The sequence below is a fragment of the Capsicum annuum genome, chromosome 10 (genome assembly GCF_002878395.1).
Source record: "Capsicum annuum cultivar UCD-10X-F1 chromosome 10, UCD10Xv1.1, whole genome shotgun sequence".
Lineage (NCBI taxonomy): Eukaryota > Viridiplantae > Streptophyta > Magnoliopsida > Solanales > Solanaceae > Capsicum > Capsicum annuum.
The window spans coordinates 214591828-214617621 of NC_061120.1; the positions used below are offsets into that span (position 1 = coordinate 214591828).

Below are 25794 nucleotides of genomic sequence, written 5' to 3' on the forward strand. Positions count from 1 at the left end.
ACAAGTCAAAGTGCAAGTGTGCAAAAGTTGAGTGGACAACTAAAAGTGAACGGAACAGATTGGAGTGCGTATTTCTCCTTTCCTAATTTACCCTTTTCAATTCCATTATTCCCAAACGTATCCCTTCCCTCCCATCGAAAACCCAACCAAACAACACTCACTTCAGAAACCCATCGTTCTCTATCCTACCCCCTCTCTAAACTCAGTTCTTCCTATACCCCCTACCCCACCCCACCCACCCCCACCACCCACCCTACCCCACCCCCTGACCTACATCGCCGGTATTCAGTTGATCGGACGGTCACTATTTAATCTTAAACATGACCATGCTGAATCCTCAACCGTTGGATGTAAGTCTTCTCATACATTCCTTCGATGAATTTCACTTTTACTACCGATACGTTTTTACTTACAGATATTTTTTGTGAAATTCGTTAATTGATGCAATTACGCAACATACTTTTGCGTTTGTGATGTGATCGGATAGGGTTTTTAATTTACGGAAAAGTTAGGGTTTTAGGGATTGAATTGTCTTCATTTGTTTCGAAAATCGATCTGCGTTGTTAATGATGTGAAAAAGTTAGGGTTTTTGGTTGATTAGAGAGGGTTAGGGTTTTACTAGAGACTAGATCATGCTTTTTACTTGTTTATATGTGGAGTATATGTTTTGTATTTTGTTTGCATGTACTGTCTTAGATAGGAAGGTGTGGAGGACGCGTGTTAGGATAGAAGGTTAGTAGAAAGGAGTGCGTTTTTGTAGTAGGAAGGAGTGCTTTGTTCTTTTTATAAAATAACCGCGTTGTCTGGGCTAGCTTGCGTGCACTTCGACTAATTCCACGAGATATCCGCTACCTCCCTCCAGCAACAGGTAACACTGTCCGTCAAGGTTAGAACAGATGAGAAGAAATCACTTAGTGTTTGTCGTTGTTGGGAATTAAACCTTAAACCTCATGTTGCTCAACCCAACTTCATTGAACCACCAGACCGCACCCTTGGGTGCTTGTAGGGAGGAGTGCTTTGTTGAGTTATATGTGTTAGTAGTCGTAGTTTTATCCTTGTAGTGTTGTTCTTAGAGTTTTGGTGGTGTTTGTTGTTTCAGATAGATTGATTGTAGAATTATTTTATGGTAGTCTTGTTTGTGTTATTATCTGTCATTTCTTACTACCTATTTTTTCTTGTGCTTATGACAAATAACCGTATAACTAGTAGAAAATATAAAAACAAACAACAAAAAGGGGTAACACACTACTAGGTAATAAAAGAAACAAGACACCCACAGGGTAATACTATGAACTATCTATCCGAAATCACAAAAATCACCAAAACACCACAACACCACGAATAAGAAACTACAAGACACACTCCTACTCACTAACCCTTTACCCTAATCCGCGTCCTCCACACCTTCCTATCAAGGGTCTCTCTGTAATGTTCTAAAAGTGCTTTTCGAAAAAGTACCTTTGGTGAGACACAACTTGTGTTTGATCATTAAATTTACGAAGTACTTTTCAGCAGCAATAAGTGTTTGACCAAGCTTTTTGAAAGTGCTTATAAGTGTATTTTTCTCAAAAATGCTTTTAGGGAAAAACTACTACTTTTAGCTTAGGAGAAATAGCTTCTGCTACTTCCTAGAAGCACTTATTTTCTCCCTAAAACGTGACCAAGCACTTCATGTTTTTTAGAAACACACTTTATAGAAAAAATTAAGCACTTTTGACCTCCCTAAAGCTTGGCCAGACAGGCTATTAATTCTATTTGATAACATTGGTGTTGCTACAAGTTTTTCCGCTTCTTGAATGATCTACGGGCAAGATGATGAAGCCTACAAGCATATGTGTTGGGTAAAACAATCTAGCAAGGTTGGGACAGATGAGCTCACATGGGGTCAAGTGCCTTTATTTTAGCAACCTCTGAAGTCCTTTCTTTTTTCTTGGAACAATTCAGCAGCAGGAAGACGAGGAGATGCTTGTGCCACATTCTGACTTAGTTGAAGGTCCTCAGCCTTTAGTGGAAGGGCCCCAGCCAATGGAAGGTTGTTCCTCCTTCAGTTGTTACTATTTCAGTCTCCTCTTTGTTTAAGAAGAGTTTAGGTTGTCAATTGATTAGTCTTATGCATCGCTTGGATCTTGTTGTAACATTTTGATGTGATTTTTTGGTGAATTTAATTAACAGTGACACCTCACGAGAATGCTACTACGGGGGAGAACCAAGCCGTGGACGAGCCACAGGCTTCTCGGTTTACCTGGACAATTGATGATTTCTCTCGGTTATCTGTGAAGAAGCTATATTCTGAGGCTTTTGTTGTTGGTAGTTATAAATGGTAAATGGCATTTCACGTACATTGGTGGTTAAATTTTGATATTTTTTTAAAAATTGGGTTATAATTGTCCTATGGCTGGCATTGGGTTTGTAGGAGAGTGCTTATATTTCCAAAAGGAAACAATGTGGAGTGTTTGTCAATGTATTTAGATGTGGCAGATTCAGCTACATTGCCATATGGGTGGAACAGATATGCCCAATTCAGCTTAACGGTTGTAAATCAAATAAACCCCAAATATTCAGTAAAAAAAGGTATTTTCTTGTCCTGTATCCTTGTAGCTTAAGCTTGAATCCAAATTTCATCGGTATGATTATTTGGAAGTCAGTTTTTATTTTTTCCTTGGTTGCAATTTCATGTGTCTAGGAGTATTCTCTGTTTCTCCCTCAGTTTATCTTTAGAAAAAAATAAAAATAAACGTAGTGTCTTACCTTTTCTTACCTTTTCTGATATTGACTAATTATCTGTGTTTCTATATGTTTGTAAATTGCATTTAAAATTTTCTTTTGGATTGACTTCCCTTTCTTATTGTCATAAATAAAAACCAACGCTTTTTTTTTACTTTTTAAAAAGATTCAACCTAGCACAGGGAAGCGTGATGCAGTAAAAAGCGACAAGGTTTTGCATCACGCATTATGCGATGCAACCGCATCACTGAAATGAAGCACAATTTAATTAAAAAAATACCTATAAAGCATTCAAATAGTAAGTTATAACTGAAAAGACCACAACAACTATATAATCAACAATAAAGACAATATATTTAAGCAAAAGTTCTAATGAAATACCAACAAATCAGTTCCACAAAAATACATGCAACTTTATCCCTATTGGACTCACTTGCCCTTTTACTATATTCCAAAGTCGGATCAGACATTTTTAAATTGCTGTAAAGAAACCATAAAAAATAAATCATATAAAAATCACAATTAAAAGGAAAAACATAAAGTAGAGCATTGGTTGAAAAAAAAAAGAGCAGAACAAAAACAGAGCATCGGATGAAACACTATCACCGTAAAAAAGACAGTATAAGAAGAAGAAGAAGAAGAAGAAGTAGCAGTAACTGCTCCGTCGAAAAAAATACAATTTCAGTGAAGAAAAAAAACAGAGCATCAGTTGAAAATTCAAAAAAAAAAGTATATCAGTGTATAAAAAAACAGAGCAGAAGAAGAAAAAGGAAGAAGGAGAAGCAACAACAACAACAACAAACCCAGTATATTCCCACATAGTGGGGTCTGGGGAGGGTAGAATGTACGCAGTCTATTCCACTACATCCGAAGAAGTAGAGAGGCTGTTTCCGATAGACCCCTAGCTTAAGAAAAAGGACCATGACTTAGTCAAACATCGCAAGCATACAACATGATAAAATAACAACGGTACAACAAGCACAAAAAAGTACATTAACCAACAAAAGGCCGCCCTCAACCTTAGCACTACCAACCAAGCGGCACGAAACTCACCTAACTCCCGCCTATGACTTGACCACACCCCTTAGCCCTCTACCCTAATACTCTTCCTCCAAACCTTCCTATCGAGGGTCATGTCCTCAGTGAACCGTAATTGCTCCATGTCATGTCTAATCACTTCTCTCCAGTATTTCTTCGGTCTATTCCTACCCCGCTTGAAACCATCCAAGGCCAACCTCTCACACGTACGAACTGAAGCATCCGTGTCCCTTCTCATCACATGCCCAAACCATCTCAGCCTCCCTTCCCGAATCTTATCCTCCATCGACGCCACTCCCACCTTGTCCCGAATAGTCTCATTCCTAACCCTGTCAGCCCTTGTGATACCACACATCCAACGCAACATCCTCATTTTTGTCATCTTCAACTTCTGGACGTGAGAATTCTTAACAGGCCAACACTCCGCGTCATACAACATAGCCGGCCAGAATGTAACTCTGTAGAATTTGCCTTTAAGCTTGGGAGGCACTTTCTTATCGCAAAGAATTTCCGAGGCGAGCCGCCATTTCAACCAACCCGCCCCAATACGGTGAGAGACATCCTCGTCAATCTCTCAATGCCCCTGAATCATAGACCCAAGGTACTTAAAATTATCCCTCTTACAAACCACCTGAGACTCCAACTTCACTACCACCTCGTCCTCTTGCCTCTTGTCACTAAACTTACACTCCAAGTACTCCGTCTTTGTCCTACTCAACTTGAAACCTTTAGTTTCTAGGGTTTGTCTCCAAACCTCCAACTTATCGTTAACACCTCGACGTGACTCATCAATCAAGACTACATCATCCGAAAAAAGCATACACCATGACACCTCATCTTGAATACTCCGTGTCAACACATCCATTACCACGGCGAATAAAATCGAACTCAGAGTTGAACCCTGGTGCAACCCAGTAAGTACCGAAAAATGCTCGGAATCCCCTCCCACAGTCCTTACCCGAGTCTTCGCCCCCTCGTACATGTCCTAATCGAACGAGTGTACGCCACAGGGACCCCCTCACCTCCAAGCATCTCCAAAGAACCTCCGTAAGGACTTTGTCATATGCCTTTTCCAAGTCAATAAACACTATGTGCAGGTCCCTCTTCCTCTCCTCTCTCTATACTGCTCAACCAGTCTCCGTACTAGGTGAATTGCCTCAGTCGTCGAGCGACCAGGCATAAAACCAAACTTATTCTCCGAAATCGACACTATCTTTCTCAACCTCCGCTCCACCACCTTCTCCCAAATCTTCATCGTGTGACTCAACAACTTAATACCTCGGTAGTTGTTGCAACTCTAAATATCATCCTTGTTCTTATAAAGAGGAATCATCGTGCTCTATCTACACACCTCGGGCATCTTAGCGGACTTAAAAATGTTGTTGAATAAGTAGGTCAACCACCTCAACCCCGTCCCGCTTGCAAACTTCCAAAAATCCACCGAAATCTCATCGGGCCCCGTCGCCCTGCCTCTTCGCGTCTTGCAAATAGCCTCACAGACCTCCTCCACCTTAAAACCCCGACAATAGTAGAAATTTCTATATTCTTCAGTGTGCTCCAACTCCCTTAGCTCCAACTCCCCTAGTACAATGCCTCTCTCCCCCTCATCGTTCAGAAGCCTATGAAAATACGACTGCCATCTTTTCTTAATAAGAACGTCATCTACCAAAACTCTGCCATCCTCCCCTTAATGCACTTAACTTGGTCCAGATCCCGACCCTTACGTTCCCTAGCTTTGGCAAGCATATACAGCCTCTTCTCCCCGCCCTTCTCCTTTAGTCCCTCATACAATCTCTCAAACGCTGTCGTCTTAGAAGCGGTGACCGCTTACGTAGCCTCTTTCCTAGCTAACTTGTACTCCTCCCTGCTCCCCCGTCTTTCCTCTTCATCCTTACTCTGAACCAACTTTACGTAAGCCGTCTTCTTCGACTCCACCTTCTTCTTAACTTCTTCATTCCACCACCAATCCCCCCGATGCCGGCCATACCAACCCCTCGAGGCACCCAAAACCTCTCTAGTTGTCTCCTTGATGCAACTCGCAGCCGTATCCCACATACTATCCACGTCCCCCCTACATTCCCAAGCCCCCATCCCCTCCAGCCTCGCCCCTATCTCCAAAGCAGTAGCCGGGGTCAGGTCACCCCACCTGACTCTAGGTCGACCCTCCTTACCCCTTCTTTTTTTTCCCTTCTTAATAATCAAGAAGGATGAAGAAAGAAGAAAGAAGAAGAAGAAGAAACACCTGTTGGAACTAGGTCGCAACTTCAATAGAGATAGAGTTGTTGCAGCACAGCTTCAGTGGAGAAGTGAAGAAGAGAGATGTAGGTAAAAAAAATCCTAAAATTTTTAATCGGTCTTTTCTTAAACTTTTGACCCGTTTTTTTAATTTAAAAATTGCTCATAAAAAAATTCACTTCTAATCCTTTTTTTAATTTAAAAATTGCCCAAAAATAAAATAAATCCATAATGCGATCGCATTGCATCGCATCACCCATCGCATCGCATCACGCAACAGGACTTGATGCACCCGCAATTCTTAGATTGCACCGCGACTCGCTGGGAGCCCGCATCACATCGCATTAGCGCATAATGCGATGATGCGGTCGCATCTCTAAACACTGCAACATAGTACCCTCACAAAAAGATATCAAGGCCTTGGAGTGTTACAAAAGGTGTCATTTGTGTATAAGTAACGAATTCTGAGGACATGACCCTAGATAGGAAGATTTGGAGGACGCGGATTAGGGTAGAAGGTTGGTGCCTGTGGGTGGGTCGCAGTCAGTAGTTAGGAGAGCTTTGGGGTGGGGGTTCCTTTGGTTTGTTAGTACAGGGTATTACTGTGTGGGTGTTTCATTTCTATTGTGCCATCTTGTTTCATGCTCTCTTATGAGTTTGCTTATTATTCTTTGTCTTGAGCCGGGGGTCTATCGGAAACAGCTTTGCTACCTCTCCGGAGGTAGTGGTATGGATTGCGTACATTTTACCCTCCCTAGACCCCACTGTGTGGGAATACACTGGCTTTGTTGTTGTTGTTGTAGTTTCATTAGTTTAGATTTTTATGAAATAGTGCGTTACTTGTTGGTGAGTGATTAGCGAATATCCCTTCTATCTCTTTAGTGAACCCATTTGGATTTCCCTTTTTACGGATCCATTTGAGTTGAATCTCTTCTCCCTTGGAATGACTATCCATTCTTAATGATTATTTCTGTTTTCCCCTTGTCTAATTTCTTGTGTTATTCCTTTTGTCTTATCTTGTTTCTTTACTTGTCTATTTTAATTGCTTCCGTGTATTTGAGTTTGTGTCACTTTTTGTTTAAGAATTTGCAGATTTGTGATGCAAAATAAAGCGTCACTGTCTTTTCCGTTTGTAAAGACTTTATTCCCGTCACTTATGTGATTATTTATTTTTCCCTCTTATATTTTTCTCAGAGAACAGTTTTCACTTTTCAATTTTACTATATACTACCAACCGTTTCTTCTAGATATATTGTGGTTGTACCTTGGCTCAATGTTACAGCTGAATGGATATAGATGATTCATATTGCCCATCCCAACTAACTTTGAATTAATCGGAGTCTGATTGATATGTTATTTATTGTTATACAAAGAGGTTGTATCTACCTTTGTTTCAATCTCTTAATATATGAGATAAAAACCAGCAAAATCAGGAACAGCCAATCAGCCACAGAATTATCTCATCCAAAAAACTGCATAACTAAATTGTGATGTATTCTTTCAAAATTGGTAATCAAATAATTAAATCTAGACAGGTCACATCTTCTCTTTTGGAGTTCGTTTTGTTTTCTAGTCAAAAACAGTTCTCAAAATAAAACATGCTGACTATAATATGAAGCTTTCCGTGTCGTGAATTTTGGGCTTCTTCTGCTTACCTTGCTCTTTTTTGTGTGGAGTGGGTGAACACCCTATGTGTAATAAATTTAACGGTGAAAAACTTCAGATTAGTAAATGATGCCTGAAGTAAAAAGAGTCGGAAGCTTACGTTGAACCTATTCCTCAACACAAGGATAGGAGTATTGCCATATTTTTGTGTATAGGGCTGACATGCATCATCATTTGATAATTCTTAACTGCAATTGAAGAAGGACTTTTGTATCTTGGTTTAATAATAATCTGAAATGAAGCTTAATTTATTTGCAAAAAGAGGGTTAAGCAGCCTAGCACAAGAATCAGACACCGAGGTAGGTGGAAGAGAGACATCGATTACATGTTTCTCTCTCTAGTCTGGGACAAACATATGGTGAATCTTTACCTATTTATTGCAATAAACATGTGGAAATATATTTTGGCTAATTGATATAGACAAATTTGCAGCGTTGTTACTCCAGGCAAGTATGCTGTTAATAGCCTTCCTCCCCCACCAAAAAAAATAAAAATAAAAAAGAAAATAAAAGAGAAGATTGTTAAAAAGAAAGAATGAGGCTTCTTAAACTGAAAATTATAAATCAAAGACTTTTGAATTTCCGACACTGTCTAAGTAATTGCTTTGGCCTGTGAAAATTGTATTGGATTAGTGTTCTACAAGTATGTTCGAAAATTGTTTTGATTGTGAGTTTCGTGAATTGAATGGCCAGGGAGCCTGAGATGCCGGTTACTGTTGAAAGATATGAGTTTGTTTCATCCTGGCATGGATTTGATTTTTCTTTTTGTTGCAGAGACGCAGCACCAGTTTAACCAAAGAGAGAGTGATTGGGGCTTCACGTCATTCATGCTTCTAAGTGAGCTTTATGATCCTAATAAGGGATATCTTGTAAATGATAAAGTTGTTATTGAAGCTGATGTTGCTGTAAGGAAGGTAATTGATTACTGGACATATGACTCGAAGAAAGAGACAGGCTATGTTGGGCTTAAGAATCAGGGAGCTACTTGTTACATGAATTCTCTCCTACAAACCTTGTACCATATCCCCTACTTTAGAAAGGTTGGCATATGTTCTCAGTTTTTTTTAGTAATTATATCTTTTGTATTGATTCTAGAATGTGATATCCTCTATTGGTTTCGGTCCTTCCAGGCTGTGTATCATATGCCAACCACAGAGAATGACATGCCATCAGGGAGCATTCCATTGGCTCTGCAAAGTTTATTTTATAAGCTCCAATATAGTGATACCAGTGTGGCGACAAAAGAATTGACAAAATCTTTTGGATGGGATACATATGATTCATTCATGCAGCATGATGTGCAAGAACTAAACCGAGTGTTGTGTGAAAAGCTTGAAGACAAGATGAAGGTATGCTCATAAAATGACTAATGCAAACTTTGAAGATCTTATTAGAGCTTCTAATGATTGCCTTTGTCCAGGGTACTGTTGTGGAAGGGACAATTCAGAAGTTATTTGAGGGGCACCATATGAATTACATAGAATGTATTAATGTGGACTTCAAATCAACAAGAAAAGAGTCATTTTATGGTATGTATCAGGTTCGCTCCTTGGATCCTCAATGCCTGCTCATGGACTTATTTTTTGTATAAACTTCTGCAGATCTTCAGCTTGATGTCAAAGGCTGCCGCGATGTTTATGCTTCTTTTGACAAATATGTTGAAGTCGAACGCCTAGAAGGTGATAATAAGTACCAGGCTGAGGCACACGGTTTGCAGGTTCAGTACTCTTATCAATTAACAATAAATTGATGGGCTTACTGTGGTTGAACGTCCTCATTTATACCAGTAAAGAATCAAAAAAGAAATTCAATTATTTGTTAAGGTCTTTTGTAGAAATTGAGAAGGATCTTACGATGATAATTTGTAATGGTCACACAAAACAATGGGAATTAGAAGTTTAATGAGAATTCAAATAGATCAGATTTTGTGTTTATTATTAACTAGCGGCTCTCTAAAACGTAAACAATCTGTATTCTTGTGAAAATGCAAAAAGAATATTGTCTTAACTGAATAGGCATATAATTTGTAGCCTAATTCTTCACGGTGGAGCGTGTTGGTCGTTCCCCTAATGTACATTAAAAATTCCAAATGGTTGAGGGTTAGTGTGTTTAAAACTAAGGGAGACATATTGTTTGATGGAATAATAAAGTACTATTAGTGGAAGCATCAAGCATCTTATTTGGAATTGTTTTCTGTGGGGGTGGGGCTAGGTTGGTGCTAAGCCATTATGCAGGTATCTAGAAGATACGTGAAATGCCCTTCCAGCATGTTGAATTTAAAGATACTTGAACTTAAAACTATTGAGTAGAGAATGTCACAAAGGGCTTCCTTGAGCCAGCGACTGCATCTTATTTGTTGCCTTTTTTTCTGTATTTCATTGTGAATTTGGATGGCTGACCATTCTACTAAGAAAAAAACAGTTCATCTTAAAAAAATGAATGTGGATTGCTGTGTTGATTTCAGGATGCAAAAAAGGGTGTACTATTTATTGACTTCCCTCCAGTTCTCCAACTTCAGTTAAAGAGGTTTGAATATGATTTCATGCGAGATACTATGGTTAAGGTTAGCAACGGTTTCTTCTTTCTGAGCTTGCTGTATAATGATTTCTACTACTATTTTTTTTCTTGGTGCATTTTCCCTTTTGTAAAATGTGTTATTTCCAATATTTGGTTCAAGAATTTACCTTTGGCAAAAGAACTGGATACCTTTTGATACTGCTGGTTCACATAGCTCTTGGGTTGTTTCATGGCCTTCCTAGAGTGAGTGTTGTTCCCTATTTGCGGGTCCAAACATTTATGTTCAACAAAAGAGGTGTATTACTTCGATATTCTACTACATCATCCGAAATAATGGGGCAAAGAAAAGGAACTTGAAAATGAACCTGTCGTAAAGAATTAGAAATAAAGGTAAAAAACCAAGGTGGGATAGTTGTGGTCATGATTTTTTTGAAGTGCGAAACTGTATAGGATTTTCTAAAGCGCTATTTGGTAGTTGGAATATTTTCAGTTGAAGGTTTTCTAATTTTTAATTTGTCGAATGTGGACATAAATTTTTGGCTCTGATCAGCTGCTGTCAATGTTTATTTGTCGATCTAAATTTTGAACATCAGAAAATGATTAACTGTAGCTTTAATTGTTAATGCATTCTCTGCCATGAAATATTTAGAAATATAGTTTAGATGGTCCTCCAAACTACATTTCTATGTGTTGTTTTATTCAACCCCATATTGTAGTGTCCAGGTTCTGACTTGTGACAATCTTTGCTCCAATGTTGCAGATAAATGACCGCTATGAATTTCCTCTAGAGCTCGACCTTGATAGGGAGGACGGAAAATATTTGTCTCCTGAAGCAGATAGGAGTGTCCGGAATCTTTATACTCTTCATAGGTAAATTTAACTTTCTTTCATATGTGTATGTGCAGATAAACACACTGGCATGCATCCCAATGATTGTTTTTGTTTGAACTTATTTGTCTACTCAGGTTAGTATGAAATAAACCTGTCTTTTTCTTTGGTAAGCAAATTTATTGTATTCACATATAATCAAAAGCTAAGTTGGTGCTATTTATGCTTTTCAATTACATCTCTGAGACACACAGGACGAATCTTCACATCTTTCTGATTTGTCTGCGTCCTTGTTATAATCTCGCGAAAATAGAACAAGTTTGTCAAACATCTGCGCTTTATTCTATGCACTGTTCTTACCTCCCTTAAAATATCCGTGAAATCTCCAAGTTTCAGTGGTGTACGGTTCGGAACTTGGTGGTTAACACGCCCAACCTCTAACCTTCTCCACTTAAGTACCAGGCTTTTGTCTGCAGCAGGATTCGAGCCAACGATGTGAGCCTGACCCACGAATAATGCTGTGGGTTTTTGCCTCTAGACAAATCCCCGGGGGGTCAAAATATTAACTATTTCTTTCTGTTTATACATGCTGCATAATGCATATGTGAGCAGTGTGTTGTATCCCAAAACTTCCTTTACGGATTTTCAACCTCTCAATGGGGATAGACATTCATGATTGATCTTGGTCTTAAGTCATTCTGTTAAAAAAACACATTTCACACCTCTTTTTCTATGTCATATGCACAAGGTTATTCACCAACTTATTCCATTTTCGTGCTTGAAGCTTTTATTACTTACCTTAATCCTTCCCATCTGTTCCTGGTGGGAGGTGGCAGGTATCCCGTGGAATTAGTCGAGGTGCGCGCAAGCTGGCTCGGACACCACGTTAGCGAAAAAAATAAATTACTTACCCCATTGGTTAACAGCAAGATCTAGAAAACTTTACTATGAGCCTGCTGCGTTTTCCCCTACTATGTGTTCTGGTCCAAAATACCCATGTAACATGGAGCAAACCCGTCTTACAAATAATTCCTAGTCCTCAAATCCGAACAATGCCTTTGCTATGGTTGCCCCATTATCTAGTTGGCAAGTATATGGTGCGAAGCCTTCAGTATAACTCAACTATGCTTAATTCACAGACATCTGTTTTTGTGTTTTGTTGCTTCTTATAAACCATGTATACCACTAAGATCTGTTTGTTATTGATAAGATTCACTTTTTCTTTTATTTTTGTAGTTTTAATTCTTATATACTCCCTTCACCCTCTTTTTTTCAAAAAAATGAAGTTTCAATGTAATCTTATTTACTCCCTTCACTCTCTTTTTTTCAAAAAAAATGAAGTTTCAATGTACAGACCTTTCTGCGTGCTGTTGTTTAGCTTGTGTAGAGCTCAGCAGTTTCCATGTCAAAATTATATTGGAAAGTTTGAAAGAATGAATCAATAAACTGCCATTTCGATCTATTAGATTGGCCTTTTAGGGCGTTGCCCATGTTCTGATATTTTGGGACATATGATTATGAGATTCCTAATAAACCAAACTGTTTCCTTTGTTTTGTTAGTAGTGTGATAGTATCTAGATGGGTGGCATCGTCTTTTATCTTTATACTAAGAGCATCACCTTGCTCTTCTTAATGGCAGTGTGTTGGTTCATAGCGGTGGTGTGCATGGTGGACATTATTATGCTTTCATCAGGCCAACACTGTCTGATCAATGGTATGTACTCTCTGTAAAACATTTTCTTCATTTCTGTTTCTATCTTTAAACATTTCCTGCAGGATCACAGGGCAGTAGGAAAAAATTTCTGCATCCTCTTGTACTGTCATACATATGGAGTTAATTGATGTGATAATGTAATTTGAGCTCTGATTGAATGTGATTATTTGATTCTATGTTAGGTATAAGTTTGATGATGAACGGGTGACAAAAGAAGACCTTAAGAGGGCTCTAGAGGAACAATATGGTGGAGAGGAGGAGGTATACATCTCTAACAGAACATCTCAATTGTGTCTTACTGTTTCATGTGTTGATTCTTGCTTACTTTTGCTTTTACAGTTGCCACAGACAAATCCTGGCTTTAACAATACTCCCTTTAAGTTTACAAAATACTCCAATGCTTACATGCTTGTTTATATACGTGAGAGTGACAAGGATAAAATAATCTGTGATGTCGGTGAGAAGGACATTGCGGAACACCTAAGGGTATGTTTTCAATAAATTTCCACGCAAAAAATAGATTTTCTGCACTTGATATTTAGTTCGCCTTGATAAAGTTTTTTGTTTCATTTTAGATAAGGTTGAAGAAAGAACAAGAAGAGAAGGAGGACAAGAGAAGATACAAAGCACAAGCCCACCTTTATACAATTATCAAGGTCATTTTCAAATGGCTTAAGTGTCCGATATTAAGTTTTTCTCCTTGAATATGCTGTGTTAATCTACTCGTATGTAGGTTGCACGTGACGAGGATCTTAGAGAACAGATTGGTAAGGAGATTTATTTTGATCTTGTTGATCATGACAAAGTTCGTAGCTTTCGAATCCAGAAACAGATGCCTTTTAACCTTTTCAAGGTACTATTTACTTTTTATAATTGTTATTGCTTAGTTTGGACTCAAGTAGCACATCCTGTGATTCAATTAGATTTAACCCTTATGTCACTCCTAACTTAAATATGTAGATAACGTAAATGATCTTCTCACTTTTAAAAAGTACGAGAATACATTTAATCATCTCACTTGTTAGCATCAGTAAAAGACTTGTATAGACTCATTTGGAGGAGGGGGTCAGAGGAGAGATGAGATTGAGATAGAGAGAAGGAGAGAGTAGCAGGTCCTTTTTTGAATTGATATTCATCAAAATAGCAGGTGGTACTAGTCCTTTGCGTGAAAGGGGTAGCTGCTTTGAAGGAAGTTAATCAGTCACACCCGGGTTAAAATCCTAGTAGATAGAGGATATGCACTGTGGGAAACAGCCTTTCTACTTCTTTAGAGGTAGAGGTATGGACTGCGTACATCTTATCCTCCCCAGACCTCACTATGTGGGAATACACTGGGTTTGTTGTTGTTGTTGTTATAGAGGATATGCTCTGTCAAGGTAGCACACATGTTATGGCGGATTGCTTTAAAATTGTTTAGCATCCGGTCAAAAATGCTACTGTCAATGAGCTGCTAGTCCGTTGGGCATTCAAAAGGTAAAGGGGAGAAGCAGAGCATCCCCTTAGTTCTATTGGACGATTTGGAGATAAGGGAGAGCTTCTGAAGTGGTTGAAAAGTCTTTTGGGAAAAATACAGGATCTTCTTGTTTACAGTAAATTTAACGCACCAACACGATTCTGGTTAGTATGCACGATTGGGGTTGTCTATTCTTTTGCATCCAGGGCTTTTCAATGAGTCATACAATTGTTTATTTATCCCAAGTAAAAATAAAGTGTGCCTAGAGGCTAGAAGAGAAGCTAGTAATAAATGAGCAAGGGATGGAAGGGGTTTGCCATTATGCTCCAGATGTTCTCTATGTGGCAAGGGATCTGAGGCCATCAATCATCTTTTCATCCATTTTGGAGCCACTGACCAGTTGTGGCAATTGTTTCTTTGTATGAAAGGAATTAAGTGGGTTATGCAAAGTCCACAAGAGACATTTAAAATGCTGGAACAGCATATGGGGGTGGGGGGAGTGAAGCAGAATAATTGGTGGAGCTCATCCCTGCATGTATATGGTGGTCATTGTGGAAGGAAAGGAATTTAAGGTGTTATGTAGTCCTAAACCTGAAGTTACGATGAATGATTTGTTGTTACTTTTTCTGGTGTAAAGAACTTCTGGAGGATGTAGAGGCTTTAGTAGATATCATTGAATCCTTGTAAGCTCTACTAGGATATTTCTTTTTTCGGGCTTTACAATTTGTTCTGTTATTGTGGTTTTAGCACAGCCTTTGTGCTGGAAACTTTAATAATATACTGTTACCTTCTGAAAAAAATTGAGCAAGGTATGATTTCCAAAGTGCAAGAGATTATGGGCCTCAGGTGCATGTCACCCAGTAACTTTTAAGACTTTCAGATGCTCGATTTTTGTTCCCTTTGACTGCTTTAAGAGTATCATTCTGAAGTTTTTTTTGGTCATAATGGTAACATTTTATTATCAGCAGTGCTGGCCACTGTAATTTCACAAGGCTTCTAAAAAGTCTAGTGTGGAGTCAGCCTCCTCCATACACAATCTTTTAAACCAAAAATTTAAGTTCAAAATACAATTCATCTTAATCTTCTGGATTGAATTACTCTTATCTTCAAAATCTGCTATTCATTTTCCTCCATATGGTCAATCAGATACAATCTGGATAGCCTCCACCATTTCTTCTGCGTGACAGTGCTCCCTGCTTGGTCCCAAGCAATCAATCGCTCAAAAGTGTTCCCAGGCATCACCCGTTTAGTGGATGAAAAGACGTCTCTTGTTCTCATTTGTGGCTTTGCATAAGAGCATCTGGAGCTTAGATGCAATCCACTCTCCGAGGTTTCTGATGAATGGGACGGGATTTTCTAGCTACTAGACAAGTAAAGTAGTTTACTTCGTAAGGAACTTCGGCCTTCCAGGGTCAATTTGTCTCCCGTTGACCATCACTTCCAAAATAAGCATTTACTCCTTGACAGTGTAAATTTTCTTCCCCCCTGCACTTCCAAATCATGGTGTCTTCAACTTCAGAGGTATCCTCCTTGCTCCTATAGTTTGCAGAAAGTAAGTCAACTTATCCATTTCCCAGTCATTGAGTCCTCTTTTGAGAGTGAAATTCCAACCATTTAGATACCTAAATTCGCTGCTGGTAGCTCTGGCTTTGAGGCTCTTCTAAATGTCAGGAGAATTTTTTTTAAGGTTGTTGTCCGATCCAAAGGTCAGACCAGAAAGGCAGTTCTACCATTTCCAGGAGAGATCTCAAAATTTCTTGCAGTCTTCCTAGTGAGCTTTGATGGACTTCCAGATGCTTACTCATCGGGTGTGGTGACTGGTTTAGTGCACCAGTTGCTGTCTTCTCCATATTTCTGGTTGATGACCTGCCTCCATAGACTGTTCTCTTCCATGGCTTATCTCCATGACCACTTGCTCAGAAAGCATTTGTTGCAACTTCAGTTTTTTGATGGCCATGCCTCCATTTCTTTTGCTCTTTATAACAATACTCCATTACAACCTTTCTTGTCTGAATTTCCCTGCCACGCGAGCTTTCTCCTCAAGCTGTCCAATCTCTTCTCAGCCTTGGAAGGGATGGCTGGGATGGGAAATGGTGACATAACATAGGTTGATAATGTTTTGCCCTTGGAGAGAGTGTTGTACTTTCCAGATGGTGAGTTCGTTCTCAAATTTGTATAAAACCTCATTCCATATTTCCAATGCTTTGTTGTTAGAGCCCAAAGCCAGACCAAATACTTGGTAGGTAGAGAACCTCACATCACAGGATACAACCCGTTTTTTTTTCCAGTTCACTTGAAGCCTTGAAGTTCTGACACCCCTTCAAGCAGGGTCATAATTATCCTGAGGTTTAGCACATTTCTTTGTTGGCCTTACATAGAACAACAAGAGTATCATTAGCATACAGCAAATGGGCGATGACCATGCTGTTTGCTTGTCTGCTCTTCACTTCGAAACCCCTGATTAAGCCACTAAACACTGTCCTATCCATCATATTGTGGAGTCCTTCCATAGCAATAATAAACAAGAAAGGTGACAGGGATCACCTTGCCTTAATCACCTACGAGAGGGGAAGAAACCTTCTGGGCTTCCATTCACAAGAATGGGAAACTTGTCATTGCTGAGGCAGAGTCTAATCAGTTCATCCATTTGGTATTAAAACATGTTTCTTAGGATGTTAATAAGGAAATCCCAATTCACATGGTAAAAAGTTTTTTGGATATCCAGTTACAAAGAAGGCCAAGCTCCTTGCTCTTCAGTTTGGAATCTGCACACTCATTAAGAGCTGCATTCATGATCTGCCTGCCTTGAATGAAAGCCCTTTGTTGTTTGCTCACCAATTTGTCCACTGCCTTCCTCAATGTCTATGCCACAAGTTGGAGATAATCTTGTAAACACTGCCCATTAGCTGATAAGCTTGAAATCCTTGAGTTCTTTTGCTCCATTCTTCTTGGGAATTACCTCTTCCCTTTTCTCTTTTGTTTTATTCTCTTCCTTATTATACATCACTTCCTAACAAATTTAATCCCCTGTGAACCTGTTGTTTCTATCATTTAATTCCTTGTTAATGACCTTTCTTCAAAAAATGAGGTATGTAAATGTGATCTGTGGAATTGAATCAGGAAGCGGAGTTATTTTTGTTGAGGATGACCTTCCATCTGGTGTACACAATCTCTGAGTTACTAATTTTGTGTGCAGTGTCTGTACATATCTTTGGTATATTAAATGGTCTTCCAGTTTCTTGGATACTCTCGCTTTGTGTTTGACCATACTATCCATTGCTGCAGGAGGAGGTTGCAAAAGAATTGGGTATCCCAGTTCAATTTCAGCGATTTTGGATTTGGGCAAAGCGGCAAAATCACACTTACCGGCCCAATCGTCCATTAACTCCGCAGGAGGAACTACAATTAGTGAGTCTCTTATATCTTTCTCATTCCCATACTTGGTCTTTTTGGTATTTGTTGTGGCGGTATGTGTTAAACAATTAATGTGATGCGTCATTTATATTTTGGTCATCTTGTATACTTGCTTTAGTATGTGTGTGGGATTTTCAGTTCTGGTGCTTAAAACATTTGAATATAATATCTTTAATGTTTTAAATTGATGAACTCTAGAAGGTATTCTTATACCTTGCATGATGTTTTAGTTCATACATTCTCTTAATCTCTTCTGCCGTCCAACAAAAACACTTGTGATTTATTTACTCCTATGATTCTTTATGATAATTAATTCCTCCTTTTTTACTTTCTTGAACGATGTATACTGTTGTATAAGGCAATCATCTGCAAGTGCAGGTTGGTCAGTTGAGGGAAGTTTCCAACAAGACCAACAATGCCGAGTTAAAATTATTTTTGGAAGTGGAATGTGGCCTGGTACCTTCCTTAACTCTCTTATAGATTATAAATTGCCATGTATTACTCCGCTTTGTTGACAGGTGTTTTTTGCCTTAGATTCTACTTTTCTTTACCTTTAACTCATTTAACATTTCAGGATCTCATTCCTGGCCCTCCACCTGACAAAAGTAAAGATGATATACTCCTTTTCTTTAAGTTTTATGATCCTGAGAAAGAAGAGCTCCGGTAAGTTATCTGCTCTTAAAGGAGTCCACATGGAAGATATATTCTTGTGGCAAGGTCTAACAATGAGATTTATTCCAATTTTGTATTTCCAGTTATGTTGGTAGGCTTTTTGTGAAGGGTACTAGTAAGCCAATTGAAATACTCCCAAAACTTAATGAATTGGCTGGATTTGCTTCTGACCAAGAAATTGAACTTTTTGAGGTGTGTTATTGTTGCTTCTCTGTTATTGATGTGACTTATTTTTCTTATTGATGTCATTGATTGAGGTGACATGAGAATTTGGTCTTTTTCCGTTGCAGGAAATAAAATTTGAACCTTCTGTCATGTGCGAAAGACTAGACAGAAAGGCTTCATTTCGATTTAGCCAGGTTTTTATCCTTTCTGTTTTCCCTGCTCAATTGCTGAAAGCTTTTATCTTCTCAGATTTAGATTTGCTTTGCTGACTTATTTTTACAGATAGAAGATGGGGATATTATATGCTTTCAGAAGAAAGCTTCTCCTGAAGTTGAAGAACAAGTCCGATTTCCAGATGTTCCTTCATATCTGGAGTATGTCAAAAATCGCCAGGTGAATCCCTATAGGGCTCCAGTTTCTGCTAGCCTGCTGATGCTCTTTTTTATTTTAATGTTATTTCTGATCCTTCATTTTTCGGGTTTATGGTTCTCTGTGGTGGTGCAAGGGAAGCAACTCTCGAAACTTCCTTGGGTCTTTGCCTTGACAAGTTGCATCATTGTTGTTACTGTATCTGCAACATTTTCTTCACCTCTCGTTTAATTTGTGCTATGCATGTGCACACCATGACAAGTTGCATCATTTGTTGTTACTGTATCTGCAACATTTTTTTCATCTCTTCTCCTGTAATATGTGTTATGCATGTGCACGCCATACACCTGGCTCTTTATTTTCATTTTCTCCAATTTTGATTCCTCATATTTGAGTTTATTATTTACAGATTGTCCATTTCAGAGCGCTGGAGAAACCGAAGGAGGATGATTTCTGTCTGGAGTTGTGAGTTCATTTGATACCTTTATCCTACATTTACGTGCACAGTAGGGGAGGCAAACAGGCGGGTCGAAAATGAGAGCTGAAAGTAGATAAAATATCCAACCCGCTCATATTTGATATGGATAAAAATGGGTAAACCAAGTAACCAACGAATAATATGGATTATCCATTGCTTCTTATTATGTAAAGAACCAAGTACTCCAGATTACAAGCATTTTTTCTTCTTTTTCTCCTTTTAGGATGCGTTTTGTATGAATGAAAATGTTTTCGTGGTTTCCTTGGAATTTTTTTTGGAGAATAAGTGGTCTTGAGTTGGGGTTGGGTTTCTATGTGTTAGGAGTCGGGTATTGGTTTATTTTGGGAGTCAGGTCTGGGTCGATGTCATGATTTGGGTCTCAAGTCGGTATCGGGATTTGGGTCTTGGGATGGGGTTGGGAATCAGGTTCCAGTGTCGAGCCAGGGTCAGGATTTGCTTCTTGGGTCGGTGTTGGGATTTGGATCTTGAGTCGGGTCTCGGGTTTGGTCAAGGGCCGATAGGGATGGCAAACAAGCAGGTCGAAAATGAGTGGTGACAAACAATTTTAAAACTTATGCGGGGCAGATGAAAATGAAATAAATAGATATGCGCGGTGTGTGTGTGTGTGTGAAATTTTTTCAGATTAAGATCAACCCACACTGCGCCATTTCCATCCCTAGGGTCAGGAGTTGGGTCTTGGTTGCGTTCTTGGGCGTAGTCGGGTCTTGGGTCTATTCATAGTTGGGGTTGGGTATCCCTGGTTCTCAGGTCCGAAGTTTGATCCCATGTTTGGACCCGTTTCGGGGTTGTGAGGTTTACGGAAGGTTTTGAAAGATAAGTTCATTTGAAAAATATTTTCCAAAATATTTAAGCCAAACAAACATGAGAAAAATGGAAAATATTTTCTTCATACCAAACACACCCTTAAGAACTTATTAATAATAAGTGTACTTTAAAGAGGTTCCTACACCCCTACATACTTTTAAGGGGAAGTGCAATTAGTGGATACCAATGGGTTATCCATATTTTATGATGGATAATATGGGTTTAACCATATTTGACCCACTTTTAAATGATTGGAAACCCAATCCATTTAAAATGGGTTGAATCGAGCGGATAACCATAAATTTTTACCCGTTTTGCCACCCCTAGTGCAGAGCATTTGCTTCTGATACATCTGTTACCAATTACCATCTTTTTGTTGGTAAAATTATAGAGCAAAAAGTGATACGTATGATGAAGTAGTGGAGAGAGTGGCACAGCGGCTTGGTGTGGATGATCCATCCAAAATTAGGCTTACTCCTCATAACTGCTACTCGCAGCAACCCAAGCCCAACCCAATCAAATATCGGTCTGTGGATCATCTGGTAGACATGCTTATCCATTACAATCAGGTTTGTTAACATGAATCGATGCTAGCACGCGGTGACTTTTAATGTTCTACTCATCATAAAAATGACGTTATTTTGGTAGGATGTGATGTGTCTGGACTAACCACGTCTCAACTTTTTCCTTTTCTTTTGGTGGTGATAGATCTCCGATATTCTGTATTATGAAGTTTTGGACATACCTCTTCCAGAATTACAGTGTCTGAAGACGCTCAAAGTTGCCTTCCATCATTCTACGAAGGATGAGGTCTGTTTAAAATGGCAAAAACATATTTATTCCATCAGAGTGTTACCTCTCCTCATTACATTTTTTCATCCCTTTCAGATTGAAATTCTGAATGTAAGATTGCCTAAGCAGAGTACCGTGGGGGATGTTCTTAATGAAATCAAATCAAAGGTATGGATAGGTGTTCATAAACCTTAATTGCAGTTGTGTCTCTGAAAAGAGGATGAAAGCAATTTTCGCACCCTTCATAATAAAATAAGCAGTTTCCTTGTGGTAGATTTCAGATGTCTAAATGATTCCATGTTTTTAAGTTGATTTATGCATCGTTACTGTTAATGTCGTTTGATGGATTTGTTGCCTACATTATACCAGTGAGTTCTTTTCTGCTTCTTTGGATAATACCTTTTTTCAAAAATCCCCAATCAGATATTCATATTTTGCTCCTCAAGTGTCAAATTGGCCATTTTTCCGTGCGAGATTTGTCTGTTGAAAAATCAAATTTAGAGATGTGGCAGTGACTTGAGAAAAAAAAGTTACCAAATTTTGCTTTTCAATTTATCTGAACATACTTGAATATAAAAAAATCACTTGTTGACATGGGGAATCGGCAATCTTTTTGTGATTTTTGTGTCTTCAGGAATGACTATCTTCCTTCCTTTTTCCATCCAGGGGAGTTCTCTCTTTCCTATCGGATTATCTTGTTTAAAACCATTAATAAAGGATGGAAGGATGTGCACCCTAATGTATGTTTGTTGTTGGTGTATATGTTATGAAGAAAATCATTTTTTCTGACTTTCTTAAGGATGTGAGAGATTTAGATCTGTCATGTATATTGTGGACCGATGTTATTTCTCTAATGTTTTCTGTTCAATGGTGGCTTTCATTTATGGTATGCAAATGTAACTACTGGCATATTGTGTTCTGCAACAGGTAGAATTGTCCCATCCAAATGCCGAGCTTAGATTACTCGAGGTCTTCTATCACAAAATTTATAAGGTGAGGATTCATAATATAAGTTCAACACTTATATTAATATAAGTTCAATATCTTTGTCCTTTATTGGAATCTGTAAATATGACTTCTAGCACAGCCTTTGTGTGCTCTTGACTAATACAGTTGTTATCTTTTTTAAAAAATACTTTTGTCCTTTGTTAGACTTGTGGTGACATTTTAGTTTGATAGTTAACTTACATTTCAAGACTTGCTCTGCTAGCTTATGTGCTCTCTTTGTTTGTATGTATCTGATCCACCTTTCGTTGCCATCGCTAATCTGCAGATCTTTCCGCTCAGTGAGAAGATTGAGAATATAAATGACCAGTATTGGACATTGCGGGCAGAGGAAGTAAGTTTTCTAAATGTGGGATGGCTGATTTCTTCTTCTTTTTTAACCTCTTCTCTCTTCCTCATCTCCTTTTGATCCTTTTGCCCTTTTTTAAAAAAGTTGCCGAGGTTTTGAAGTTTAAGAAGAGATTTGATTGCATATCCGCTTCCTTTCCCTACCCTCTTTCATAAAGGATAATCTAGGATCTGGGCTTTCATTTGATTGCTATGCTTTCCTGTTTCAGCTTTAATTGTTAAAGGTGTCTTCTGTTCCATTAACCTTTCTGCTTTAGACAGTTGATTCTGGACAATTGATGATGATATTCTGTGGTGTATGTTGTTCCACCGGCCTATTTGTAAGACCCCATTTATTTTAACTTTTTGTAGATACCAGAGGAGGAGAAAAAGCTTGGTCCCCATAATCGACTAATTCATGTTTATCATTTTACAAAAGAGACTCCCCAAAATCAAATGGTATTACAAATATGCTTGATTGATTGTTACTGATATACTGCCATCTGACGTTAAGATTAGTAATTGGATTGGTTTTCAACAGCAAGTGCAGAATTTTGGAGAACCTTTCTTTCTGGTCATCCATGAAGGTGAAACTTTAGCAGAAATTAAAGTTCGCATTCAAAAGAAATTGCAGGTTTCAGATGAGGAGTTCTCTAAGGTACAGTGCTTGAGCACAAAGCTTTTGCAGCAAATGGAACATTCTTCCATACTTTTTAGCATTATGATTTATATTTTAAAGGCTTATGTTCGACTTAGGGGTTGACTCTAATTTTTTGATGGCTAGTGGAAATTTGCATTTTTATCATTGGGACGCCCAGAATACCTTCAGGACTTGGACATTGTATCCAGCCGTTTTCAGGTAGTGTTTTGATGTTATCGTGTACTCCCCCTTGAAGTTCATCGTGGGCTTCCTTTTATGTTTGTGGGTCAGCTATAGTTGCGTCTTCTTGTTTCTGCTCAAGCTGAAGATGCTTGTATCCTGATGCAGAGGAGAGATGTTTATGGTGCTTGGGAGCAGTACCTTGGATTGGAGCATGCAGATAATACATCTAAGAGGCCATATGTTAATCAGGTAGACTCTCTAAATTTTACTGGAAGTCACTTCTAGTTATCAGTTTAAACATACAAGTGGTTCAATCATGGTATCATAATTTGGCTCCTCCTAAAGGCTGTTAATTATTATAATATTTGATCTTACTGGAATATATATTATGCTCTTTTAATCCTCAAAACCTGGTTTATATTGTTTTACTTCTATCACTGAGTGCTTTTTAATGTTTGAGGAGCTTTTAGGGTCAAGTTAAGATTTACTTTATCTTTACTACAGTTCTTGTAGGCTTTGCAGTGTGTTCCTTGTTAATGGCTACATTTTCTTCACTATTAAGCTTCTTTGTACTTGGATTTGCTGCACTTGAGCCAAGGGTCTTTCGAAAACAGCCTCTCTACCCCCATGAGGTAGTGGTAAGGTCTGCGTACTCTCTACCCTCACAGAACTCACTTGTGGGATTTCACTGGGTATGTTATTATGTTGTTGTTACTATAGTTCTAGTGACTAGATTGTGAACTAGATCTTGCTATGTCGCAAGGTACTTGTTTTGTAGATTACAACAACATAATTCCGTGTTTCTCTGGACCTTCTCTTTTGGCTGCGCGTGATCAGATATTAGATGTGATTTATGTTTCCATTTTTCACGATGACATTAGTCACTGACTAGTTACATGTATAGTACGAAAAACGATTAGCTTAATAGTTACTGAAGAGTATAACACTTTGAGCTGCTAATTTCCTGACAATGTTGGTCATTATATGTTAAAAGAAACCTCTATTATGCTTTAATACTCGACTCTGAAATTGCAGAACCGTCACACATTTGAAAAGCCAGTCAAGATATACAACTGAAAGAGGTTGGTGATATTCCAGATGGGCCTTGGTTGTGGTGTTCACTCCTCACAAGCTAGAAGGGAGACATGTAAAAGAGTTTGTAGCGCTATGACATGATGATTAGGAGAAGGCAGAGAGGAGATTAGCATGAATATTGTTTTCATATAGGGGATTTTACCACCTTTGTTTCCTCTTGGTGATTTGGTCAGATTTTGCAGGCTATAAGTTTTCCCTTCGATTTGATTTGGGAAGGGGGGTTTGTTTCTCTGTAGCTTAGTTAGGATGCGCGCTGCAGTTTCTGCCCTCGCCTTCAGCTATTTCTCTGCTGATGGTTGGGTCTTTTTGACATTGTCTTCTGCATAATTTATTCTGCATATAAGATTTTGGTTGAAGGGAATGTATAGTTGATATAGCAGCCTGGTGCGTTCTGGACTTGTATTATCTGTTACTTCTTTTCCATTTTCCCATTCCTCTTGTGGTTGTATTTAATGTCGTATGAGTGGGGGATGGATCTGTAAAATTTCTTTCAATAGCATTGGTATATGTTTCTGTGTTCATTCTGTCGTTTTTACTGTGTCGTTTAGTATGGCAGAAATGACTTGAGCCTGCATACAGTTTTTGAATGTGAACAATTTATTTATTGGCCATCCTTTTCGTTTCTTTTGTTGATCTAAGTCTGCAGGAGTTGGGAGAACAATATTCCTGTGAGAACATTCATTTAGTCATAGAAGCAACCATGACTGGTAAAATGGATTGGATGGAAATTATTTGTTTGCTTAGAGCTATTTGTGAATGATGCTTAGCCTGCCTAGGTATTACTTTTTTCTTTTCTTGAAGTACTTCTAACAATTTGGTTGTGGCAATGAGTGAACTTTGCCGCACTGTTATCTTTGGTCAGTTTACTGTGGCCACAGTAACCTCTGCAAAATACTTGGAAGACGATACATTCCTCCAGCAGATAAACGTTTCCATGATGCTACGTGCTCTGAGACAATACCTAACTTCGGTTGTAATTTGAAGACGTTATCTTCATGCTCTATGGCGCGGAATTCTATTTCTTCAGTATTAGGTCCTTGGAGTCGTAATTACGATTAATCTAGTAGCGTTCTTACTTCTTACTTGGTACCATTTTGAGTAAAAGCCTTTCTAAACATGATTTGGCGTCTGTATCCCATTTAGCCAAACTTTTCTCTCTATACATTGTTTCTAATACTCATTTTATAATACATAAGGTTGGTTTTACATACGGTCACTAATCGTTACCTACAACATTAAGTTTGTCATTGTAGCCACTGAAATGACGTTAATTTCTAAAAGATCCCCTATTCGAAGTTCAAATTCTTATAATTCTGTTTTTCTCTGCAATTATGTTAAAACACAAGTTTATTATATAGATAGGAAAAATACTTAATATATCTGTGTTTTAGCATATTTTGGAGAAAAAACATAGTTACTTTTAAGCATATTAAAGCCACAAGGCCTCCACCTCGTCTCAGCCCAGTCCCATTTATGGAATTTGGACTCCAAACCCCATAATGCATCACTCATTTCCAGCCCGTATCTCTACGGTTATGGGCCCGGCGACTTTTCTGGGCTTAGCCAGCCAGGAGATTGCTTAAAGCCCATTTACGTCGTCATGTGGTCCGATTGTTTATCAGGCCTCAAATTGACCCCTTACCCAAGAGCAATAAA

The 25794-nt window shown here is 38.5% G+C and overlaps 1 protein-coding gene across 4 annotated transcripts; it reads left to right on the forward strand.

Annotated features, from left to right (window-relative positions):
• Nucleotides 1-169: 169 nt before the first annotated feature.
• LOC107854542 (ubiquitin C-terminal hydrolase 12) lies at nt 170-24749 on the forward strand. Of its 4 annotated transcripts, none has more exons than XM_016699551.2 (32): nt 170-350; nt 1945-2032; nt 2173-2320; nt 2414-2571; nt 8436-8701; nt 8792-9010; nt 9082-9190; nt 9263-9378; nt 10126-10224; nt 10939-11048; nt 12646-12720; nt 12903-12981; nt 13060-13206; nt 13296-13376; nt 13454-13573; nt 17459-17581; nt 17966-18043; nt 18162-18250; nt 18343-18451; nt 18550-18618; nt 18707-18817; nt 19203-19258; nt 20488-20665; nt 20805-20906; nt 20985-21056; nt 21816-21881; nt 22162-22227; nt 22593-22679; nt 22762-22878; nt 23005-23079; nt 23209-23292; nt 24079-24749. In XM_016699551.2, exons 1-32 carry the CDS (start codon nt 321-323, stop codon nt 24118-24120), a joined length of 3369 nt encoding a protein of 1122 aa, XP_016555037.2. In that variant the 5' UTR covers nt 170-320; the 3' UTR covers nt 24121-24749. The 4 variants fall into 4 exon arrangements, with proteins under 4 accessions (XP_016555037.2, XP_016555038.2, XP_016555035.2 ...); XM_016699552.2 differs by having other exon boundaries at nt 1948-2032; XM_016699549.2 differs by having other exon boundaries at nt 12903-13206.
• Nucleotides 24750-25794: the final 1045 nt, after the last annotated feature.

Bases quoted from the DNA above. Each gene is read 5' to 3' on its own strand.
- LOC107854542 (XM_016699549.2), top strand. From the start codon at position 321: ATGACCATGCTGAATCCTCAACCGTTGGAT. The intron at 10,225-10,938 runs GTTAGCAACGGT...CCAATGTTGCAG, and splicing joins TGCGAGATACTATGGTTAAG to ATAAATGACCGCTATGAATT. The intron at 11,049-12,645 runs GTAAATTTAACT...TCTTAATGGCAG, and splicing joins AATCTTTATACTCTTCATAG to TGTGTTGGTTCATAGCGGTG.